The 23,442-nt window shown below is 60.1% G+C and overlaps 2 protein-coding genes across 2 annotated transcripts in view; one reads left to right on the top strand and one right to left on the bottom strand.

The window, feature by feature from the left end:
* Window positions 1–18,916, top strand: part of WWP2 (WW domain containing E3 ubiquitin protein ligase 2) — a 31,329-nt gene extending 12,413 nt beyond the window's left edge. The window contains exons 7-24 of the mRNA XM_036390276.2: window positions 1,238–1,473; window positions 2,375–2,591; window positions 7,228–7,317; window positions 7,616–7,790; window positions 10,690–10,744; window positions 12,212–12,293; window positions 12,558–12,686; window positions 12,832–12,910; window positions 13,024–13,095; window positions 13,180–13,268; window positions 14,276–14,435; window positions 15,382–15,515; window positions 15,611–15,751; window positions 16,279–16,399; window positions 16,677–16,781; window positions 16,879–16,975; window positions 17,736–17,808; window positions 17,937–18,916. Coding sequence (XP_036246169.1) covers window positions 1,238–1,473; window positions 2,375–2,591; window positions 7,228–7,317; window positions 7,616–7,790; window positions 10,690–10,744; window positions 12,212–12,293; window positions 12,558–12,686; window positions 12,832–12,910; window positions 13,024–13,095; window positions 13,180–13,268; window positions 14,276–14,435; window positions 15,382–15,515; window positions 15,611–15,751; window positions 16,279–16,399; window positions 16,677–16,781; window positions 16,879–16,975; window positions 17,736–17,808; window positions 17,937–18,036 — 2,155 coding nt within the window. The 3' untranslated portion in view covers window positions 18,037–18,916. The remainder of the gene's footprint in view (window positions 1–1,237; window positions 1,474–2,374; window positions 2,592–7,227; window positions 7,318–7,615; window positions 7,791–10,689; window positions 10,745–12,211; window positions 12,294–12,557; window positions 12,687–12,831; window positions 12,911–13,023; window positions 13,096–13,179; window positions 13,269–14,275; window positions 14,436–15,381; window positions 15,516–15,610; window positions 15,752–16,278; window positions 16,400–16,676; window positions 16,782–16,878; window positions 16,976–17,735; window positions 17,809–17,936) is intronic.
* Window positions 18,917–19,460: 544 nt separating this feature from the next.
* Window positions 19,461–22,751, bottom strand: PSMD7 (proteasome 26S subunit, non-ATPase 7). The gene is made up of 7 exons (XM_036390277.2): window positions 22,616–22,751; window positions 21,999–22,090; window positions 21,644–21,736; window positions 21,077–21,174; window positions 20,717–20,797; window positions 20,085–20,176; window positions 19,461–19,945 (listed from the first exon to the last, which is right to left on the bottom strand). Exons 1-7 carry the CDS (start codon window positions 22,687–22,689, stop codon window positions 19,507–19,509), a joined length of 969 nt encoding a protein of 322 aa, XP_036246170.1. The 5' UTR covers window positions 22,690–22,751; the 3' UTR covers window positions 19,461–19,506.
* Window positions 22,752–23,442: the final 691 nt, after the last annotated feature.

Consider the following 23,442-nt stretch of genomic DNA (forward strand, 5'->3'; position numbering starts at 1 on the left):
CCCCTGGCTGGGGGTCTGTGACTCACCCAAGTGGTCACAGCAGCTCGTGCTCTCCCCGTGGCTCTCATTTAATCTATTTTCAACAAATCTCCTGCTTTCCCATGTCTCCTCCCAATCCCAGCCCTGCCATGAGCCGCTCCCCAAGGAGAGAGCTTTGGAGCGAGTGGGAGGGTTCCAGTTGCTGGAGCTGCTGAGAGTGGCATGACTGATCTGTGCCCTGTAGCTGCCAAGCTGCTGTCCCCTCCCAGCACCAGCCCTGAGACTTGGGGACAGTTTGTGGGTTTTGCCCTTTTAAGGTAGATGTTGGCTGGGAGAAACCGATGTCCTTTTCCCTGCAGTCTCTACCCTCCGTGGTTGCTGCCTGGGCTGTCAGCCTGGGTGGAGGTGCCTGGGCTCTGCCTCTGCTGCTCAGGCCCCCCAGATTTGGGATGACAGCATCTCCCCTCCTGCCCTGTCCCCCTCCTCACTCACAGGAATGAATTCTTAAGGTGAAATTCAGCTTTTTCAGGAATGCCTTTGTGCTGCCTTGGGGCCCTGGATGGTCCAAGGCAGTGCGTTTGCTTGGGGGGGCTGCAGGTGCTCTGCCAGTGAAGGCTGGGCTGCCCTGGCCATGGAGAATGGTGGCAGGTGAGCTCCAGGGTGGAGGTGACCCCCAGGAGATGGAGCAGCTGCACCTGAGCTGGACACAACTCGTGCTGTGATTTCAGCTCTCACCTTTCCTGACTGCTGGTTCCCTCCTTTTCTGGAGGCCACGGCTGCCCTGGGAGCACCTTCCTCCCCTGCCTCTGCGCTAGGCTTGGAGCCAGGCACAAGGCACTGGAGAGGGTCCCCACCATGGTGCAGGACCCAGGGCTGGTGTGGGATCTCCTGGGATCTGCAGGGGTGGATGGAGCAAGCTGGGATCCACTGTGGTGAGCAGGTGTCTGGCTGTGAGCATCCGGGGCCATTCCTTGGCATGTGGAGTGCCCACCTGTGAACAAAGCAAGGTGGTGTCACCCAGGTGACTCCTCCATGGCTCTCTGCCACCAGCAGGAGTGTGCCAGGACTGTGGGCGGGTCTGAGCAGGCAGCATGAAGCTCCAGGCACTGCCCTGAGCAGAGGCACAGAACCATATCCTGGCCTTTCCCAGGGGACAGCAGTGGCTGTGCTGGGTGGAAGCAGCAGAAGCCCAGGTGAAAAGGCAGCAGCGGTGTTTTCCATGTGATGTCTCTCACCTCCTGTGCTCCCTCCCTTGCAGGACGCACCGACATGCGGCCGGAGCAGCCCGGGGGAACGCGGGGAGCGGAGAGCAAAGTCCCAGTGCCAGGAGCCGGCACCGGCAGCAGGCCAAGAGCTCACAGCACACCAGCACAGCCACCAGCATGGCCAATGGCGTGGCCACCAGCATGGCCACCAGCACGGCCAACGGCGTGGCCGCCAGCACGGCCAACGGTGTGGCCAACGGCACGGCCACCAGCACGGCCAACGGCACAGGTGACCAGTGCTCGTGGGAGGTGGGGGCAGAGCTCAGGGATATTCACTGGGGAGAAAATGAGTCTCTGCTGAGATTCATGATGCATCTTGTAGTGCCTGGGAATTTTGTCCCTGTGCATTGGTGGGTCTCATTCTGTCTCTTCTACAGAGCATCTGTAGCTCTTCAGTCTCCTTTCCATGAGGGTTTATACTGCTTTTTCCTACAATGGTTCTAATTGTTTGGGCTTCCCTTACAGTTTTTTATGTTTCTCAGCTCTAGCTCCTGGAAATATGTCCGCATCCCTCACTGCTTTGTTCCTTGTTCGTGGGTTTTTATAAAACTTTTGCTTTACCACTCCAGCCAGGATATCTTGTACCAAGGGTCCTCCTCAGCTTGGCTGCCAGGTCTCAGGGTTTTGGTATCCAATAAATATTCCTCTAACAAATTCCCTCTCATTTTTTTGCTCTGTATTTTCCTCCTCAGCAGTTTTCTTTGTAGTTTTCCTTTGCTCTGTCTCTTCCCTTTTCCAAAGGTTCAGTGGAATCCAGCAACGTTTAGCTCTTTGCAGTGCTGCTGACTTGTGGAGCCTGGGTTTCACTCTGCCTCAGGGGAGATGCTGTACCCACTGTTTTGGAGCTCCTTCTCCTTCCCCGAGTTCCCGTCTGGGATGCAGCATGTTTCCGTGACAGAAGAGACCCTGGGCAGAAATGCAAAGCACCATCTCAGGATGGAGGCCATGGCAGTGGTTGCCAGAGGGGTCTGGGTGTGAAGCAGGTGCTGCCTTTGCTGCAGGCTGGCAGCACTGAGAGTGCCATGCTTGGCTTGTCACCCACCACGTGCTCTGTTTGCTGGTGCCCTCCCCGTGCTGACCTGCTGCCCTGGTGCCCTCCCCGTGCTGACCTCCTGCCCTCTGCTCCGCAGTGAACGGGGACGCCGTGGCTGCCGTGGACATGGACGAGGACAGGCCGGCAGCAGGGGCCAGCGCTCCCACCCCGGCGGCGCCCGGCACGGCCGAGGGCTCCTCTGCTCCTGCCCCTCCTGCCCTGAGCGGCTCCAGGGAGGCAGAGGAGGCGGCCTCGGGCCCCAGTGCCCCCCCGGCCCGGGCAGCCGTGCTCGCCCTGGATGCTCTGCCCCCCGGGTAAGCTCTGCCCCCCGGGTAAGCTCTGCCTGTGGGGAGAGGGGGGACAGGAACCTGCTGGGACACTGCTGTGTGCTGGGATCAGGGGCTGTTCGAGGGAGGGAAAGAGCTGCCCCAGGAGCTGCTGGAGATGCTGGTGCTCAGCTGAACAAGGAGGACCTGGGGCAGGTGCTGGGGATCCTGTGCCCCTTGCCTGGCACAGCCAGTGCTCCCTGCCTGCTGTCCAGGACTCTGGGCTGGCGCCTGGCCTGTGCCCACTGGGTGTTTGGGGCACTGAACAGTTTGGGGTGGCATCTGTGCCCGTGGAGCAGCAGAGCCCTCTGCTCTCACAGGGCTGCTCAAGGAATCAGTCAGAGGGAAACGCACAGGAGACTGAGTGTGGATTTTCAGGGAGCTCCCACTGAGCAGGAGGGCACAGACATGCTCTAGGGACACCACAGAGGCATTGGTCACTGCTGGGGACAGGGGGGCAGGACTCCTGAGTAGTGATGCTCATTCTCCTTGGTGCAGATGCTGCTCATCCTCCTCCTCCTCCAGGGGACGTTGGGAAGGGGCTGGAGGGGAGTGGGAGCTGCTGGCTCAGGGTGGGGGCAGCAGTCGGGTCTGGGCTCAGCCCCCAGTGTGCTGCAGCTGCACCGTTCTCCCCTTGTGTCAGAGCCCTTGCATTCTGGGCGGGGGGTGAACTGGGCTGTGTTTGGGATGAAGGGAGCTGTTTATTTTGCTTTGGCTGAGGCGATGCCTGGAAGGTCAGGGCCCCGCTCGCGTGTCAGTCACAGGTAATTAGGGTTAACGGCTCACTGTGCCTTTATACAGGAGTGTGAGGGTTTCTGTTCTCCTGGCCTGGGCGCTTCCTGTTTCCAGGCAGCTGGAAAAGTCCAGTGCTCTCAAAAAGGCCTTTATTCCAGCCAGAGCTTATGCCCCTTTCTGCTCCTACCAGGTAGACTGAAGGTCTCCTTTTCCCCACCTGGGTTGGAAACAGGCTGTTGTTTCTTTGCCGGGGTGGGGAAGCCTGCAGATAGCCCTGGGTTCCGGAGGCTGTGGGCACTGCTTTCTGAGACACACCAGGCTGGGTTTACCTGGCCCAGCCACATGGAAAGGTGGCCCTGTCCTCCTTGCCCATCTTCCTGGGGAGCTCACACCAGAGAATCGGTGTGTCAGAGCAGGGAGGAGGATAAAGCTCTTGTGCTTTGGGAGCTGGATGGAGAGGAACATTGAAGGGGTGGTGAGGATTCTCTGGGCTGAGCTCCTGGAATCTGGGGTCTCTGGAGACACCTTTGATTAGCACCTTCTGTGCTGGCCGTGGCATCTGCAGGGGGAAAGAAGGCAGCACGAGCTGTGCTTGTGCTGTGCTGGCCTGGGCAGGGGAGACCGGAGATCAAGGGCTTCCCAGGTGAAGGAGAGTGTGGAGTTGAATGCATTGAGGTCTCCATGGTGTGAGCCCTTCCAGGGAGCTGCCAGAGCAGGTCCTGGGCTAATGGGGATTTGCTGAACTGGGATTGCACAACACTGTGTCCCTGGGGTGGTGTAAATGAGCTCCTGCAGTTCTCCTGAGCCCTGATCCAGGGAGGCTGGTTTTTGGCGGGCTCCCCTCACCACAGAATTATTCTGACTGGTGGTTTGGGGCCCAGCTTGGGAGATGGGGCTGCAGGAGAGCCCCTTGCTGGGCTGGCTGTGAGAGCACTGCAGGGCCCATGGGGGTGGCTCCTGCTCTGCCCCTCCAGGAGCAAAGTCCCCTGCAGAGCTGCCAGGCATGTCCCTCCCGACATGCCTGAGTGTCTCCTTCCTTCCCTGGGAGCGTGGGGAGCTCTCACTGCAGCCTCTGGAGGGTGGCCCCAGCCTCCCTGCTCGTTCTGGGCTCTGACAGACGCTTGGGTTCATGTGGGGATCCCGAGCGATTTGCTGTGCTCAGATCTCTGTGTCTCAACATCTGCACCAGGTGTGGCGGCTCAAGGGCATCCCTCACACAACTGGGAGTCTGTCCTGGGGGCTGGAGAGGGCTGGAAGGAGTTCTGAGTAATTCCAGCCCGACAGTGCCCAAAGGCTCCTTCACGCGCCCTGGGCAGTGTTCCCCTGCCTGCGGAGCCGGGCGTGTGTGTGCTGCCCGAGGCCTCGGGGGTCCCAGCCTGGGCTCCCAGCTCTGCTGCTGGCCTTCCAGGGTGGATTGGCACCGAGGGGAGGGGAGGGGGCCGCTGGCTGTGGATCCTGTCAGGGATGATGATCCTGTGTGGGACAGGCGGGGGGTGTGAGGCACAAAGAGGTGCTTTATGCTGCCTGGCAGAGCCCAGGGCTGTGGTTTCTTACGTAAGGAGGGCGTTTTGTTTGGACTGCAGGGCTGCCTCAGCTCTGCCACTTCCCACTGCCTGCGCCTCCTTGCATCCATGGCCATTGAGAGCCTGTGGGCAGCTGGAGGAGAGCTGGCAGGGACTGGCATGTTGGGTGCTTGGTGGTGCTTGTGGGGAGAGCTCCCACCCCACCATCCAGTGCTCCCAAAGCCATGGATCTCCCATGCTGGGGGCCGTGTGGAGCTGGGCAAGCTGGTCTGAGCAAGGATGGTCCCCAGTGTCCCCATCTCTGTGTGGCAGCAATAGTTCATCACCCCTGGCTCACAGGGTGAGGCAGCCCTCGCAGATTCACTCCTCACATCACCCAGGAGCTGCTGGTGAGCAGTTTGTGAGCTCCTCAGTGTTTTTATAGGGGGTGAGGTGGGGACAGGGGACATCAGGCAGTAGCTGCCACCACCAGCAGCTCTCCCCAGTCCCAGGTGGCTCTTTGCAGTCATGAGTGCACCCAGAGGGATCCAGAAACCTGGAGGAATTCTCATCATGGGAATCCTGGTCTCTACAGCTGCAGGAATGGTACCTTCCAAGTCCTCAGAGCTGTATGGATCAGAGCATCTGCTGTTACTGAGACTGGAGGGGCTGTCCAGGGCAGTTCCACTGCCTTAAAAGTGCCTGGGCACCTTCTGCCATTCATCTCATGGAGTAGACCTGCTCATGTCTTAGGACACCCCAGCTGTGCTGATTTTCTCTTTAGAGATTTCACTCTTGTTTTACCTGTCCTGGTGCTTTTATGCTTATGAAGCACCAAGTTCCTGGTTTGTAACCAGGAAACAGGGTGGTGTCAGGCTTGGCAGCCCCTCACCCTTATGGTGCAGGGGCACAGCAGGTGCTGCCTTGGACTCTCCCTCAGGGACACCCACTGGTGTCTGTGACCTGTTCCAGGGAGGAGAAAGGTCCCCTGCTGCTGACTGGAAGCAACATGTGCAAGTTGGCTCCACAGAGGCTGCAGTGCAGCTGAGCTGTGTCACTGCAGGTGTGTGGCTGTGCTGATGGCATTGCTGTCCCTGGAGCCGTGGTGATGGCATTGCTGTCCCTGGAGCTGTGCTGATGGCACTGCTGTCCCTGGAGCTGTGGTGATGGCACTGCTGTCCCTGGAGCCGTGGTGATGGCATTGCTGTCCCTGGAGCTGTGGTGATGGCATTGCTGTCCCTGGAGCCGTGGTGATGGCATTGCTGTCCCTGGAGCTGTGGTGATGGCACTGCTGTCCCTGGAGCTGTGGTGATGGCACTGCTGTCCCTGGAGCCGTGGTGATGGCACTGCTGTCCCTGGAGCCGTGGTGATGGCATTGCTGTCCCTGGAGCCGTGGTGATGGCACTGCTGTCCCTGGAGCTGTGGTGATGGCATTGCTGTCCCTGGAGCCGTGGTGATGGCATTGCTGTCCCTGGAGCCGTGGTGATGGCACTGCTGTCCCTGGAGCTGTGGTGATGGCACTGCTGTCCCTGGAGCTGTGGTGATGGCATTGCTGTCCCTGGAGCTGTGGGGCTGAGCTGGGATGAGCCCAGGCTGTGGGGCACCAGCACTCAGAGCAGCTCCATCCCCAGGGCTGCCTGCTGCCTGCCAGCCTGGGCTGGCTCCCCTGCTGCCACACAGAAGCTGGTGTATTAATTTCCTAGAGCTTTTTGTGGTGATTAATTGAGACAGATGATTGAATGGGGAGAGAGGCCTGTGGGAGCACAAGTGTGGCAGGAGAACACTTTATCTGTCAGCAGCTGCTGGCTCGCCTCCTCTGCTGCAGGATAAAAGCTGACAAGAAGCACAGGCTCCACAGAGCATTCACCTTTGCCAGGGTAAATTCATGAATGAATTCACACAAAGAATGGCTGCAGCGTGGCCCTGTGAAGCCAGGCTTGCTGTCACCTGGGCTGTCCTCAGGGCCACCCCAGCCTGTGGCCACACACATGTTTAAGCTGTAGCTGTCAGCAGCAAGCCCAGGGCTGCAGGGAGGGATCCCAGCCCCAGCCCTAATTCAAACACTCCCCTCTGAAGATGTATGAAGAGAAACCAAACAAAAACATCAGAAACACAGGGCATAAAACTGACCCTCTGTAAAATCCTATGCTGACCTTTCTGGGGGAAATTAGGAATTTATGCTCCAGTTATGCTTGTTGAGGAAGCAGAGTGCTGCAGCCCCTCTCACAGAGTCTCCATCCAGGAGTAGGTGCCATGCAGAGCTGTCAGATAAAGGCTGGAGTGCCAAGGATGTGAGGGGCTGGGCTCCCTGACCCAGCAGGGGCAGCTCTCTGAATGTTCTTGGTGCCAGCAATACCACCTGCCTCATGAGTTTGTTTTCCTTGCAGGTGGGAACAGCGGGAGCTGCCGAATGGAAGAGTCTACTATGTAGACCACAACAACAAGACCACGACATGGGAGAGACCCCTTCCTCCAGGGTAAGGGGCTGGGGGCTCCAGGCCTTGGCTCAGTCACTGTCTTGGAGAGGTGTTCATGGCATCCTGGTGGGAGCTCTGCTGCATCCCAGCATCCTGTCAGGCTTCGTGTGCCCTTGCAGGACCTACTCAAGGAGTTACTCATCCTGTGTATTTCCTTTTGGTGGGTCCCGGTCATAAGAGCCCCTTTAGGTGTGAGAGCAGTGGTTGTGCTGGAGCTGGGCACGGAGCCCTCGTGTCGGAGGGTGTCAGGACCCGCGCGGCGTGAGCCCCACAGTGACAATTCCTTGCGTGCTTCCAGGTGGGAGAAGCGCGTGGATCCTCGGGGCAGGTACTACTACGTGGACCACAACACCCGCACCACCACGTGGCAGCGCCCCACGGCCGAGTACGTCCGGAACTACGAGCAGTGGCAGTCGCAGCGCAACCAGCTGCAAGGGGCCATGCAGCACTTCAGCCAGAGGTTCCTGTACCAGGTGAGAGCCAGGGTCTCACCGGGGCTGCCTGGGAGCCACGGGGAGGGGAAGGCACTTGCTGGGCTCTGTGGGGTCTGTGTGAGCTCAGAGCAGTGCCTGGATGGGAGCCTTGGGGGAGTGACGTGCTGCTTTTTATAAACCAGCTTGCATGGCCCTGAAGGGTGGTGGGAGGTGTCCTCAGCAGCCTGTCCCCAAGGTTTCTCCAGTGCCAATGTGGCCAGCTGCACATTCTGCTGTGGCTCCCATCAGACAAGCCTTGCTGCTGACCTGTGGGGCTGCAGAACCTGCTGTTGGAGCTGAGGGAGCCGTGGGAGCCTGGTGTGTAGCAGGACAGGAGGCTCTGGGGCCTGAGCTCATCCCTCCCCAGGTCTCTGTTGGGCTGAGGACAGCGTGGCTGGATCCTGGAGCTGGAGGCCTGGGGTACAAGTGGGGAGGGAGGGCTGCAGGAGCCAGGGACCAGAGAGTGCAGGGAACAAGCTGGACTTGCCAGCATCCTCCTGCTTCATCTGCTGCTTTCCCCTGTTCCTGGTTTGGGCTGAGTATTTGTGTTTCCTTGCTCAGGGAATGGTCTCAGCCATTCTTTTCCTGAGCAGGGACCACACCTGTCCTGGCCATACCTTTGCCATGGATGTGGTGTGGTGTTAGTGACTGTGGGCTGCAGGGAGAGCAGTGCTTGGGACAGGGCCAGGCTGGAGCAGCTCTGCCTCCTGGAGCAGCGATCCGGCCCCATGCAGGGGTGAACCTGCACTTGTGCCAGAGGCAGGTGAACAGCTGTGGAGGGAAGGTGGGCAGTGTACAGGGACCAACTTCTCATTGACTTTTGCCTCCTCAGAGAAAGCCAGGGGTCCCAGCTGGCACTGGAGTGGGCTCCATCCAGGAGCTCAGCTGCTCTCGGGGAGGGGGTGTAGTGCAAAGTGCTGTCTGTGAGGGACACAACCAGGGCCACTCCCGGGGCTGCGGGAGCAGCTCAGCCCCCTCCTCTCCTGCCTGTCCCTCCCTGGATGTCTCTCCAACCCTTCCAAGCCTCACAGGCAGAGCTGGACCCCCAGTGCTGTGCTGGCCCTGCCTGCACCAGGGGCTCCCCTGGGAGGGCTCCCACCGTGCCCAGCGGGCTCTGGGCTGTCCCTCCTCCCTGCCAGCCCAGCCCTGGAGCTGCTCCAGGCCCTGTGACTCGTCCTGGCCACGCTCCGCCGAGGGAGGGGCTCGGGCTCCAAATTTAGCCTGATGAAACGATTGTACTTTTTGTTTCGAGTTCTGCTGCCAGCAGTGATGGCTCCTGCTCTGCCCCCTGCCCCACAGGGCCTTTCTGCTTGATTTGCTTCTGCCTCCAGCATCCCTCTGCCCTTGCTGGAGGGCACAGCAGTGGGGTGATGAGCAGTGGGGCAGAGCCTGGCAAAGGCACAGTTTGGGGGGCTCTTGTGAAGCCAGGGACTGTTCTCCTAGCAGATGCCCCAGTGCCACATCCTTCGCACAAAAGGTCTCTGGCACAGGGGCAGGTCATTCCCAGGGGCTGTGGGGAGCAGCAGGAGCTCTGCCCTGGTAGCTTTCATTAGCTGTTTTGAGGTGCCAGTGAGGTGGTGCCCCTGGACACCACTCGGGTGCCTGTGTGGGCAGCCTGTCCTGGCAGGGAGGGAGTGGACACTGCCCCAGTCTGAGCTGTGCTGGCCACTTCAGTCCTGGCACAGGGGGTGGGTACAAGAGACAGAGCTCGAAGAGGGGCACGGACTATGCCAGGCCATCCTCAGGGTGCTGGCTGCCACAAGCTGTACCCACTCAGGCTTTGGTGCCTTCCTGGGAGTGGGGGGCCCTGGCACCCCGAGGGCTGCAGGCAGGAGGGCCAGGTCTGGCTGCGGGTGCATTCCCTGTGCCCAGGTGACTCTGTTCCATCCCAGCACGGGAAGCTGGGACACAGCCCCCCTCCAGCAGATGGGTTTTTACCTTTTGGGTAACGATGCGTTTCTCATTTAACCATTAGAAGCCCTTCCAGCCCTCTCCTGCCCAGGACCCCGGGGATCCTCCATCCCCAGCGGGGCCGGGGCGGGGTGTGCAGCCCCGGGGCAGCCCCGGGGCCGGTGCCCGCAGAAAGGCGCTTTGTGAGGGCCGGGGGCAGCCCCGGGGCCCGCAGAAAGGCGCTTTGTGAGGGCCGGGGGCAGCCCCGGGGCCGGTGCCCGCAGAAAGGCGCTTTGTGAGGGCCGGGGGCAGCCCCGGGGCCGGTGCCCGCGGAAAGGCGCTTTGTGAGGGCCGGGGGCAGCCCCGGTGCCCGCAGAAAGGCGCTTTGTGAGGGCCGGGGGCAGCACCAGGGCCGGTGCCCGCAGAAAGGCGCTTTGTGAGGGCCGGGGGCAGCCCCGGTGCCCGCAGAAAGGCGCTTTGTGAGGGCCGGGCGGGGGCTCGGAGGGCGCATCCCGCACCGGCCCGGCCCGCGGAGGAGGGGGCCGCCGGCCCGCCAGGAAGCGCGGGGCGTGGACAGCGCTTGTGGGAATGATTTCATTGGAAAGGCCTGCGATATTTTTTCCCCTCTTGTGTGTGGTTCTTGGAGGAGGCTGGAGGTGTATGTGCAGGGGACGCCGAGCAGCCGCGCACGTCCAGAGCCCTCCGGGCCGTCCCGCTGCCCTCGGCCGGCACAGCCCCTGGCCCCTGCCCCGCTGCCCCTTGGCTGCCCAGCCCCTGCTTAGGCTGAGCTTCTGGGCTTTTTTTTCCCCAGTTTATTTTTTTATTTGCTTTTGCTTTTTTTTTGTTTCTTTTTTTAACCCCTCTTGAGTGTGCAAGTTTTTTTTTAGTTCCCTGGGAGCTGTGGGCCGAGGAGAGGCGAGTGGAAGCGGGGCTGGCCGGCTCACCTCTGCGCTCTGCTCCTCCAGCCATCCCGGCTCTGGGCTTTATTCCGTGTTTTTGCTCTCTCTAGTCCTCCGGAGCCCCGTCCGACAATGATCCTCTGGGGCCCCTTCCTCCCGGCTGGGGTAAGTACTGCACTGCCTCACCTGGCCCTGCACGGCCCCCGGGGGACACTCCTGCCACCCGCAGCAGGACCCTGCCCGTCCCGAGGGGTGCCAGCAGCTCCCTCGCTCCCGTGCCTGGCGTTACTGGGAAGGGTGAAGGGTGGCCATGGAGCCAGCACTCCTGTGCTGGGCTGCACGTGGGACTGACTCTGCCTGTGACTCCAGCGATCTCTTATATGAAATTCAGCTTTTTTCCCCCTGCCTTCCCCTTTTTCTGGAGGAGTTCCCAGTCTCTCTCAGCTGCTGAATGCAGAAGTGCTTGTGATTGTTCTTTGGAGTGGGGAAGATCCCCAACGGGGGTGGAAGTCCTTGCTTGTCCCTGGACCTCTCCTCTGATGAGCAGGGATCTGTTCTCTGCCGTGCTGCCTCCTGGGATGCTCTGCCTGGGTCTGGAGCAGGGCTGGGAGCTCGTAGGAGCAGAGCTGGTCATCCCCAATTGGCCCAAGCATTGTGTGCTGGGACATTTTGAAAAGTCCCTGTGGCACCCCCAGGACAGAGAGAACCCCTCCATTGTGAGAACATCCCTGGAGAGGGCAGGCTGGGATGCTTGTGGGTGCAGCTGGGCTGTGCTGAGCCAGGGAGAGCAGGAGAAGGGTTAAAATTGTGGCAGCTTGGAGCAGGACAGAGGGGCCAAGGCTGCTCAGGCAGTCTGCAGGGGCAGTGTCTTTATGAGGGTGGTGGTGGAGCCCTTGCTGGGTGTCCCCTCTCCATCAGCAAGGAGAAGGGACCTGTCCCCAGCGCCAGCGTGGCGGGCACAGCACCATGGGGTGGGGGTTCCCAGGATGGATGGGATCCCTGGGATGGATGCAGTCCTGGCCATCATCTGGGGGCTGCTGCCCACAGTCCAGGAGTGAGATGGAGCAAGGGGCTGGCACTGTCCAGAAGGGCACGGGGAGGTGACAAGGTGTCCCTGCCTGCATGGTGCAAGGCTGAGCATGCGGGAGTGACACAGTACATGGAGAAGGAGGAGGAGGTGTGGGGCACACACAGTGCTGGGGAGGCAGGGGGTGTGTGCAGGGGTGGCTGGGTGTGTGCTGGAGCTGTTTTGTGCCTGTGTGCACACAGGAGGGTGTGTGTGTTCACACACGTGTGCACTGGAGCAAGGCCATGCAGGCAGTTTGGGAAAGCACCTGTGGATCCGTGTGGAGAGACACTGCTGTGTGTCCCAGGAGGGTGTGTGGCTGAGCACAGCCCCTGTGCTGGCCTGGCAGGTCAGTGGCAGTGCTGGCCTCTGCCCTGGCACCTCCTGCACGCTGGCACTGCCAGGCTGAGGCAGCTCAGGCACGCAGAAGGAGTGTGGGGTTTACCCTGCCTTTTCCAAATGAGCCAGGGAGGTGGAATGGGGGAGCTGACAAATTTCCTGTGAGCTGGGAAGGGGAGGGCTGTTCTCAGGACTCCAGCTAACGCTTTCTATCCCTTTTCTCCTAGAGAAGAGACAGGACAATGGGCGAGTGTATTACGTGAACCACAACACCCGGACCACGCAGTGGGAAGACCCTCGCACGCAGGGGTAGGTGGCCGTGGAGGGAGCAGGGTTTGGGAAGGTGCAGTTCTCCAGGGACTGGCCTGCACTGAGGCCATGTGTCCCACAGAGGGAGGGGGGAAGCTCTGACAGAGCCATGGCCATGGCCAGAGTGCTGCCCAGGCAGGACTCCTCTCCCGGGGTGTGGACAGTCACTCTCCAGTCCCATGAATCCTCCCTTGTGCCTGGCACAGAGCTGTAGTTGAGGGGGCCCCCAAAGGGCCTGTCTGGTGAGCCCTCCCTTGCCAGCAGGATGATCCAGGAGCCGCCGCTGCCGCCGGGCTGGGAGATGAAGTACACGAACGAGAGCGTGCGGTACTTCGTGGACCACAACACCCGCACCACCACCTTCAAGGACCCGCGCCCGGGCTTCGAATCTGGGTAAGCCCTGAGCAGCACATCTGGGGGCTCCTGTGGGCTCTGACCGAGGAGAGCTGTGCCCCAGTGACCCTCATCCCAGCTGGCTCCTGGCGGGGGCTGCTCAGGGCAGGCACAGGGTGTGACCGAGGCCCTGCTGCTTTGGCAGGAGCAAGCACGGCGGCTCCCCCGGCGCCTACGACCGGAGCTTTCGCTGGAAGTACCACCAGTTCCGCTTCCTCTGCCACGTGAGTAGAGCTGCTGTGAGCAGCTGTGTGGGTGCCCTGAGCCCTGTGGGCAGGTGTGGGTGAGGAGAACCGTGCCAGCCTCACACAGCCCTGTGCCTTTGCCCCGCCTGCAGTCAAACGCGCTGCCCAGCCACGTGAAGATCAGCGTGTCTCGGCAGACGCTCTTCGAGGACTCCTTCCAGCAGGTAGGGAGGTGCTGGGGCAGTGCAGCTGGCCTGCAGGAGTGCAGCTGGCCCCGGCCATGGTGACACTGCCCTGCTCGTCCCCAGATCATGAACATGAAGCCGTACGACCTGCGGCGCCGGCTGTACATCATCATGCGCGGGGAGGAGGGCCTGGACTACGGTGGCATCGCCAGGTGAGCGTGGCCTGCTGGGCCACAGGGCCGTGCCCTGCCTGTGCCCTGTGTCTTGTGGGCAGCACACACACGAGGCAGCGGCACTCAGGCAGAGGAGTCCAGGGGCATTCAAATGGGCAACTGGCTTTTAGGAGTGGTGGAACACCCTGAAAGCATCATCCCAGCCCGTCCCTGGCAGTGAGAGCACAGGGGACCCAGCTGGGGCTCCCCTGCTGTCCTCAGTTGAGGGGGCAATGGGCTGAGTGGCCTCGTCTCTCTGCAGCAAACAGGCCCTGGTGTTCCCAGACAGTCAGTGTGTGCCAGGGCAGACAGGGTGTGATGTGGTTGCTGCAGCCCTGCTGCTGGGATGATGCTACCACAGGGCATGGGCTGTGCCTTGGCTGGAGGGGGTCCAGTGTCCCTGGGAGCCCCCTCTGGCTCAGCTGGGACATCTCCATGGAGCTCTGTTGCCGTGTCCCTGCCCGCTGCCACCCCACGCTCGCCTGCTTCCCCTCATGGGGCTGCTACCCCGGCTCCTGCTCCTGCTCCACCTCTCTCCGTGTCCTGCCAGTGGTTTTACCCTATGGTAGGTTACGTCATGCTGTTCTACCACAGGGTAGAACCACGGACAGGATGCCGGGGCTGCCTCCACGTCTGAGGATTCCTGTCTGCCTGCACGGCCGGGGGAGCAAAGCCAGGATGGTGCTGGCCCGAGCTTGGCGTGGGGCTCCTGGGGCAGTGCGTGCGGAGGGACTGGGTGCACTCAGGGTGTGTGTGTGTGTGGGACAGCCCAGCTGGGACTGTGTGTGGCACTTGCTGAGGTTCCCAATGCTCTGAGTGGGGCCTGCAGCAAGCTGGCATCTCCAGAAACACTTCACAAACCCCATATAGCACCTTGGGGAGAGGAACAGCCTCACCCAGTCACACCAGTGCCCAACACCTGCCTGGGGTGGGCACCCGCTGGTGCAAGGACACACACTGTCCCCTCCCTGAGCTGCTTGTCACCGTGTTCCCTTGTCTCCTTCCAGGGAGTGGTTCTTCCTTCTGTCCCATGAGGTGCTCAACCCCATGTACTGCCTCTTTGAGTACGCAGGCAAGAACAACTACTGCCTGCAGATCAACCCTGCCTCCTCCATCAACCCCGACCACCTCACCTACTTCCGCTTCATCGGCCGCTTCATCGCCATGGTGAGAGCTGGGGGTGGCACCAGGGGTTTGTGTCCCCCTGCAGAGCAGGGGACAGTGTGGTCAGCAGGGCAAGGGGCAGCTCCGTGTGCCACAGCTGTGCTTGGCTTGGCACTGCTGCCCTCCCTGAGCCCCTTCTTGCACACGTGTGGGTCAGGGGGAGATGGGCCTTTAAGGGGGTGTGGTGGGGTGATGCATTTTAAATCCACAGAATGGCTGTGGGGCCAGAGGAGACCTGGTTTCCCAGGATTGTGGCGGGGATGGATGGCTCCAGGTCTTTGGCTGTCACCCCAGGTACTGTCGGGTCTGCAGCTCCAGGGACTATTTTTAGTCCCAGCAGTGTGAGATTTTCCAGCTGCCCAGGCTCCGGAGCAGCTCCTCCCGTTTGTGTGGGATTGCTCAAGGCCAGTGTGCCCCGGGCTGGCAGGGGGGCTGCTGGGCTCCCCCAGCCCGGGAAGGGTCCCTGGCCCGCAGCCCCACAGGGTGTGCGCGGGGGCGGCGCCGGCCCCGCTGTCCTGCCCTGCCCTGCCCCGCCTCGCAGGATACCAATAAAACCCCAGACTATTACTCACCGCTGGGCCGTTCTAGACAAGCGTCTGCATTATTTTTGGCTGCCTTTGCCTCGGGGCTCCTGGAAGCCAGGGATTCAGGGAAGCCACAGCACAGCTCTGTTTAAACAAGTGCTCTTAATAGAGCTGTGAGGGGAGAGGGAGATGCAGTGGAATTTGCCGTGGAGAGGGAGAGGGGCTGCAGCCCACCCGGCCTGGGAAGTGCTGTTGGGGCAGCCCACCCTTCCCCTCCATGTGTGCCAGCCAGGAGCAAGTGCCATAGCTCAGGAACCCCTGAATGAATCCCTTCTGCCCCGTGGCTGCCCCGGGCTGGAGCACTGTCTTGCCCCAGGGCTGTGTCCCAGGGTTCTCTGTGACCTGGTGTCCCCTCCCTGGCCCAGGCTCTGTACCACGGGAAGTTCATCGATACCGGCTTCACGCTGCCCTTCTACAAACGGATGCTGAACAAGCGCCCGACGCTGAAGGACCTGGAGTCCATCGACCCCGAGTTCTACAACTCCATCGTCTGGACCAAGTGAGTGCCTGCCCTCCCTCCTGCAGAGCTCTCCCCACAGCCCCTCACTGCTGCTGGGTGCCTCCAGCAGGAATCTCATCCCGGTGTCCCCCCAGGGAGAACAGCCTGGAGGAGTGCGGCCTGGAGCTGTACTTCATCCAGGACATGGAGATCCTGGGCAAGGTGACCACCCACGAGCTGAAGGAGGGTGGTGAGAGCATCCGTGTGACGGAGGAGAACAAGGAGGAGTACATCATGTGAGTGGCTGTCTCAAGGGTCCTGTCAGGCACCCGCCCCCGGTGGCTGCAGGGGTGGGACCGTGGGGCTTGGGACGTGGCCGCTTCCCTGGGCTACGTGGCCTGTGACAAGCCCGGGCTGGCGCGGCTGGCCGAGCTCTGCTGCGGTCTGGATTGCTGAGGGCTGGGCAGTTGCCAGTACTTTCAGGAAAAAGGAGAGGGGAGAGAGGCTGAGGCTGCTTTCCCATCCCATGGCTGTTCCCCCTGCCTGCCTGGGGGCTGCCAGGGCCAGCTCAGCTCCAGCCAGGGGATGTGGTTTGCACCCCTGGAGCTCCTAAGGCCGCTCTTGGGGCTGAATGCTGCTCACAGGTTTGGGGGCAGAGACAGAACCCCAGCAGTGGGAATTGAGGGGAGCCCTGGTGCTTTGAGGGAGCCCCTCTCCCATTCCCCACACTCCCGGGGCCCTCCCTGCTGGTGGGAGGGATCCTGGGCTTTCCCTGGGCCAGGCCAGCGGTGCTGGCTCTGTGCCGACCCCTCTGCCTCCCCAGGCTGCTGACAGACTGGAGGTTCACTCGGGGCGTGGAGGAGCAGACCAAGGCGTTCCTGGACGGCTTCAACGAGGTGGTGCCGCTGGAGTGGCTGCGCTACTTCGACGAGAAGGAGCTGGAGGTCAGCTGGCACCTGGGGTGGGGGTGTGGATGGGAGTGGCACGTGGTGACCCTGCTCATGCCCTGTGCCCATTGGCTGATGACAGCCTCGGGTGCTGGGTCTGGGGGTGGCTCCTTGGGTCCATTGGGAAGAGAACATCCCGTTGGATGGGAGGAATTTGCGCCAGACACCTCAGTGCTGGCACCTGGGCCAGGTGAAGGCTGGCACCAGAGGGCTGGTGCTCAGAGCACAGGCTCAGGGCTCTGTCTGTCCCCTGCTGAGTGTCCCCTGTCCCCAGCTGATGCTGTGCGGGATGCAGGAGATCGACATGAACGACTGGCAGAAAAATACCATCTACAGGCACTACACCAAGAACAGCAAACAGATCCAGTGGTTCTGGCAGGTCAGTCTGAGCCCAGCTGAGGGCGTGGGGTGCCCTGGCAGGAGCCATCCTGCAGGATGGGACCAGGACCCCGCTCAGCTCTGCGTCCCTGCTGCAGGTGGTTAAGGAGATGGACAACGAGAAGAGGATCCGGCTGCTGCAGTTCGTGACGGGGACCTGCCGCCTGCCCGTCGGGGGCTTTGCTGAGCTCATCGGTGTGTCCTGGGGGTGGCACCTTCCTGTCCCTGTCCCCACACAGAGCTCGCAGCAGCACAGAGCAGCTGGGAGGTCTGAGCACAGTGCTCTGGTGTTATGCCATTTCCACACATGTTCTTTGGCTGTGACCAAAGATGTCCCACCAGGGTTAACTATGTTGGGCTGGTTTGTGATCTCAGTCTAAATGAGATTGGATTTCTGATTCAATTTTCATTCTTGTGCGACAAAGCCTCTTTTGCAGAAAACCACAGTGTGGTTCCACTCCTCCTTTAATTTACTGCTTTTTGGGGCCTATACCAGCCTTTCCCTGACTTTCCTGGCATCCGTGTTAAGCCAACCAGCTTGCTTAACCCACTCAGTTGTTCTTGCTGGCATATTAGCTTTTTCCACCCCCTGGAATCTCTCCAGCATTCCCACTGTGTTAAAAAGCCACCTCACTGACTCAGACTTGCTGTGCCAGGTCCTTTAAAACTCTTGGATGGACTCGCACAATCCTCAGGGTTTACAGATCAATGAGTTTTAGCACTTGGTATGGAACCATTGTGTTCAGAGGTGGTGCTCTTGCCCCTCTGTGCTGCTTTTTGCTTTCTCTGTTTTTTGAACATCCTCTCTGCAAACAGGCAGGGATTGCTGCCAGGGATTTATGCCCTGTGTGACCCTGGGATTGTAGGGCCATGATGGTGGATCTCGGTGTGTGGGAGGGGTTTCTTTTTCAGCTCCTGGTCGTGTAAAGAGCTTTGCTGTGCTCTTCATTAACAGGCAGCAACGGGCCCCAGAAATTCTGCATCGATAAAGTTGGCAAAGAGACGTGGCTGCCACGGAGTCACACATGGTAAGTGACTGCCCCTGGGCCTGGCAGGAGTGTGGGGACAGGGGCAACTCTGCGGGGCTGCACGGGGCTCCATCCCATGGGCTGGGACTGCTGCTCCTGGCCCGGCCCAGCCTCGGCTCTCTCCCCAGCTTCAACCGCCTGGATCTCCCTCCCTACAAGAGCTATGAACAGCTGAAGGAGAAGCTGCTTTACGCCATCGAGGAGACGGAAGGGTTTGGACAGGAGTGATGGAGCTGTGGCGCGTTCCCGGAGCGCTGCCGGCCGGTGCCCAGGGCCCAGCCCTCCCCGGGATGTGCACGGGCCCCTGTGGACAATGTGGCTTCTGCTCCTGGGCGAGCTCTGCACTGACACTGCCCCGGGGGAACGGGGCTGTGCTTCCCTAAGGAAATCCGAGGTGTGATGGAGAGGAGGACACGAGGGCTTGGCTTGCGAGGGCTGGCGCAGAGGGGCTGGGGGGCAGCACGGGGGGCACCGGCGCTCCCCAGCCCTCTCCACAGACACAGTTATGTGTTTGGTAGAGGCTCTTCTTCCCCCTCTTGTTTTCTGCCTTTTCATGGCATTTTGGTAGTGGCAGGTGAGGGAGAAAATGGCTCTCACATTTACTTCTGGGCCCCATCCTGCAGCCAGTGCATTCAGCAACAGTGACAGGGACCCCCAAGACGATGCTTCTGAGGGGCTCTTGTGCACCATCTGAGTGCCAGGACAGCCCCTTGCCAGGCCAGATCCGCAGCCACTGGAGCCAGAGCCTGGCTGAGCGTGTCCCCATGTGCAGCCCCTGGGCAGTTGTATTTAAATGATGTGGTTTCTGCTCGGAGCTGGTGCTCCACAGCAGCCCCGGGGGCTCCGGGCACTGCCGGGGCCCTGCCGGCCTTCGCTCGGATCCTGGGTTCTGCCCACACTCCTGTGTTCCCTCTGCAGCGAGGAGGGCAGGATCACCTGGCTGTCACTTCTGTCCCTCCCCGTGTGTGCGGGTGACAGACCCAGCGTGTCTGTGTCCCTGTGTCTGGGGGCTGTGGGGACGGGACCCTGCAAGGGCTCTGGGCTGGGAACGGCCGGTTCCGCACGGCCCCGCGCGGCTTCGTGTGCAATAAACGACAAAGCAGCTGCCGAGGTGTGCCTGTGTGCTGGCTCCCCCTGCGCGTGTCCTGGTCACTGTGTGTCTCCCAGCGTGGGGTCGATGCAGGGCTGGGGCTCCAGGGCCATAATGGCATCTGGAGCTCAGCGCTGGGATCACAAATCCCATGGATTTTGTCCCTGCTTGGTCTGTGTCAGCAGTGATGGCCCCAGGGCCTCCCCAGGCTCACAGCCTCCTGCAGCCCCTAGAGCTGGCCAGGGAGGCAGAGGTGTGACAGCAGCGACAACATCCCAGCTGTGCCACACCCCGAGGGGCTGGGGCACAGAGCCAGTTAAACACGGGGATGGCTGTGGTGCACAAAATTGGCTGATGGCAAAGGATTAGCCCTGAACATGGGAATATGCTCAGTGAGAGCAGAGTGTGTGTGAGCTGAGGCCTCAACACCCCCAAAGACACACTGGGGGAAGAAGTGCTGTATAACAGCATAATCAAAAGCCTCCACGTGGCTCCCCCAACCCTGCCTGGGTGAGGAGGAGCAGAGTGCTAAGCACATCATACAAGACCCCAGCACCAAGGATTTAGTTTACAAGAATTTTAATTTACAAATAAAAAAGCTACACCTTTTATTTCTTCTCCTTTTTCTCCTCTTTCTTGCCATCACTCTTCTCCTTGTCCTTCTCCTTCTCATCTTTCCTCTCCTTTTTACTTTCTTCTTTTTCCTGTCCTTCCTTCTTCTCCGCATCCCTGTTGGCAATCTTGTTGTTGATGAGGTTGTGCAGGGCCACAACGGAGCGGATGAGCGAGGCCAGGTACACCACCACCATCTGGTCGTTGGTCTTCAGGTAAAAGGCCTTGACAAACTCCTGCAGGTTCACGTCTGGGAGCAGGTTGAAGACGTCCTGGAGGTGGTAGATGATCTGGTGGTTGATGGGGAGTTTGCCCAGGGCTACTTTCTCTAGGTAGCTCCTGATGTCCAGAAGCTTGGAGTTCAGTCCCTTCAAGCCATGGACCTGGTTTGTGATCCGCTGGGACAGCGTGCCCACCGTGGTGTCCTTGATGTCCCTGAAACCCAGAGAGAATCGGGATTAGAACCTCAGCCCTTGTGCCTTTCCAGCCGTGTGAGCGGGGCTGATGGCAGCCAGGCTCCCAGGATTTATGCCACGTGTCTGAGGTGCAGGGCCCAGGACAGCTGTCCCCTCACCTCAGCAGGTGCTCCACACCCACTTCCTCGGCCTCCTCGGCACCAATCTCGCTCGTCACGTGCTCAAAGGTCTTGGAGGTCGGGGTGCCGTCCTACAGGGACACACAAACGGGGCATTTCAGCCAGGGGATGAGGAAACCAGAAAAGCAGCCCTACACAGGCCACAAGGATCTGAGAGGAACAGCTCTAGCTGGGATGTCCTTGATTTAATCAGTGTCACTGACTGCCCCAGCAATCTCTCCTGCTCTGGCTAACTTCCCATTTCTGCATTTTGCTGGTCTGTGCCTGGGGGGGGAGCAATTGAAATTCTAAATATCACAATTATTTCTCTCTTTCTTGATCCAACCTCATTGCATTCTGGGAGAGCAGCTCCTGCTCTGCAGTGAAGGCCTCAGAAAGGCAGAAAGATCCAATATTTTATACGCATCCAGAATAATTTAAATGCCACAATTGCAGTGAGTCACTGCTGGGTGCTGTTTGTCTGAGTGGGGCTCAGTGAGGAGTGAGCTGCTCAGGGCAGGCCCACAATGACTGGGCACACCTGGGAGCACCTGCAGCCAGTGCCACCCATGAGTGGCAGCCTCCCAGAGCTCCCAGCTGTCACTGTGACACTTCACCCAGTGAACACTCACATCATGGACCTCCTCCACGGAGATGTAGGCTTCTGTGGGCAGCCCCAGGTCCTTTGGCTTCACATCAATGATCACCAGCACCTCGGGGAGAAAGAAAATGTGCAGAGAACTGGATTTCAGTCAAGGATTAGGAAAAAATTACCCAAGGCAGCTCTTCCCTCCTCAGCACCAGCACAAGGCTGCTCAGAGGCGTAACCTCAGGCACTGAGACAATGATTCAAAAAACTCCTGATCCCAGTTCCTCAATGACTTTACAGCTGTATCACCGGCAACAAAGGTGGGGGACAGGGTTTCCCAGATGCCCCTTTTAGGGAAAGAGAGGCAAGAACAACCCCCCAGGCCAAAGGTGGCCCCACTTACAGAGTTGGGGCAGTATCTCTTCATCAGCTCGTTGATGGCGATGTCGTTCTTGTGCAGCTTCGGGCCCGTGTGGTACCACCCCACGATTCTTTCTCTGGCTGAGCAAAAGCAGAAAGGATTTGGAATCAGAACTGAGGGAGGCCCCAGCAGAGAGACCTGGGCAGAGACTGGGTGGGCTGATGGAGGGTGAGAGTCTGATCTGTGTGGAGGAGAGGGAAGTGGATTACAAGGCCATGGCTTGAGCAGTGACCGCACTCACTCATCACTGTCACTGACCCACAGCTTTTCTCCTGGTAATTAACAGCTTCTGTTAATTGTGTGGCTCTCAGGGTCTGATAGCCTGCACATCTGACATCTCGAAATGCAAGTCCCATCCCTGAAGTGTTCAGAACTGTGTGGATGTGGGACACAGTTAGTGGAGAACACGGTGCTGGCTGATGGTTGGACTTGATGATCTTATAGGTATTTCCCAACCTTAAGGATTCTGTGATTAATAGGAACTTCCTTTTCCACAGCCCTGAAAGTTTTTGGGAGCGTATCCCTGACTGTCAGAAGATCTCAACTCACCATTGACCTTCTTAAACATTCCATACATGTTCTCCAGATAGTCATGGTCCAGGAACCACACAGTATCATCCTTGTCATCCTCATCAAAGGGTACTGGGAGTAAAACAAAACACCAGCGTTTAAGAATCCAACTTCCTGAATGAAAATGTTTATTGAAATGCTCTGGATCTGGGTATTTTTGGCTGCTAAAGGAGAGTGAGGTTTACTTAGGGGGGTTGACAGCAGTTTGCATTTGTTGTTGGGTATGAGGTGATTTGTACATGGATGGATTAAGGGGTTTCTTCAAAACCCCCAACACAATCCATCCACTAAATCATTCAGTGGCTTTGGAACAGGGCAGGACACCCGAACTCACCTGCAAAACTGTTGGACACATCCAGGATCTTCTTCTGCCAGGAGCCCAGCAGCACTCCAACCACTCGCTTCTGATTTCCCACTTTTCCTATTCTAAAAGGAAAAACGACTGTCAGTCCCTGCCACAAACGGGGAGGAGGGAGAAGGGACCCCCACCCCGTGTCGGAGGTGACACAGCGGGGGTGGAAGAGGAGGGTTATGATTGTGCTATCACTGCTTGTGTTTACAGCCACAAAAGGGCGTTCCGCTGCCCTCGGAACCAAAGCCTGTCCCCAGGGACGGACCGATGTCACTCACGGGGGACGCGACACCGACACTGCCTGCGAGCAGCGGGCAGCGACCGACCCCAGCGTCACCCGTCGCGGGCTCGGCCGCCTCCGGGGATCCAGGGCTTTCTTTTTGGCCCTAAAAGCGCTCGGCATCGGCGGCAGGGAGCGGGACTAGGCCCCAGTCACCCGGGGTGCCGGAGGGACCGGGTTCCCTCCCGGCCCAGGGACCTTCCCGCTCAGCCGGGTCCCCTCCCGGCCCCGGGCTCCTCCAGGGCCCCGCTCCCGGCCCGGCCCCGCTCCCGGCCCGGCCGTGACTCAGCGCCGCGGCGCCACTCCCGCCCGGCCGCACCTGTTGAAGTGATCGACGACGCTGAGCAGCACCAGCGGGTGCACGACCACCCTATCCACGGCCAGCTCCGGCATGGCGCCCGCCCGGCCCGGCCCGGCCCGGCCCCGCTCGCTCCGACCGCCCGCGCCCGCAGCAGGCCCGACCGGCGCCGCGCCTCAGCCCGCCCCGAGCCCGGCGTGCAGCGCGCGGGGCGGGGCCGCGCCGGCGGGGCGGGGCCGCGGCCATTTTGGGAAGGTGCGCTCGCCATGCTCGGAGGGGATTGGCCACGGCGGGACGCGGCAGCCGCCATCCTGAGGAGGTAACACCGCCATAGTGCCACGGTGCCGCCGCCATCTTGGGAGGGTGCCGCCGCCATCTTGGGCTGCGGCGTTGCTCCGCCCCGAGGCGGGGACAGGGCGGGGACAGGGCGGGGAGGGGGCGGCCCTCAGCGGCGGTCCCGCCCCTTCCCCCTCCGTTTTTCCCCCTTTCCCTTTCTTTTCCCCACTTTTCTTTTTCTTTCCCCCCCTTTTCTCTTTATTCCCCCCCTTTTCCCCCTTTCCCCACCTTCTCTCCTTTTCCCCCTCCCGTTTCCCACCTTTCTTTCTTACCTCCCCTCTTCCCCCTTTATTTCATTTCATCCTCCCCTTTTCCCCTCTTTTTCACCGCCTTCCTCTCTTTTTCACTCCTCTCTGCTCTTTCTCCCCCCCCACTTTTTTAACTCCTCTTTTCCTCGCTTTTTAAAACCCCTCCTCCCCCTCCCCGTTTTTGCACCTCAGGGGCAGCAGCTGGCACGGAACTTTGTCTTTAACTCTTTATTTCTAGCAAAAAAAAAAAAAAAAAAGAAAAAA

The sequence above is a fragment of the Molothrus ater genome, chromosome 12, assembly GCF_012460135.2.
Source record: "Molothrus ater isolate BHLD 08-10-18 breed brown headed cowbird chromosome 12, BPBGC_Mater_1.1, whole genome shotgun sequence".
Lineage (NCBI taxonomy): Eukaryota > Metazoa > Chordata > Aves > Passeriformes > Icteridae > Molothrus > Molothrus ater.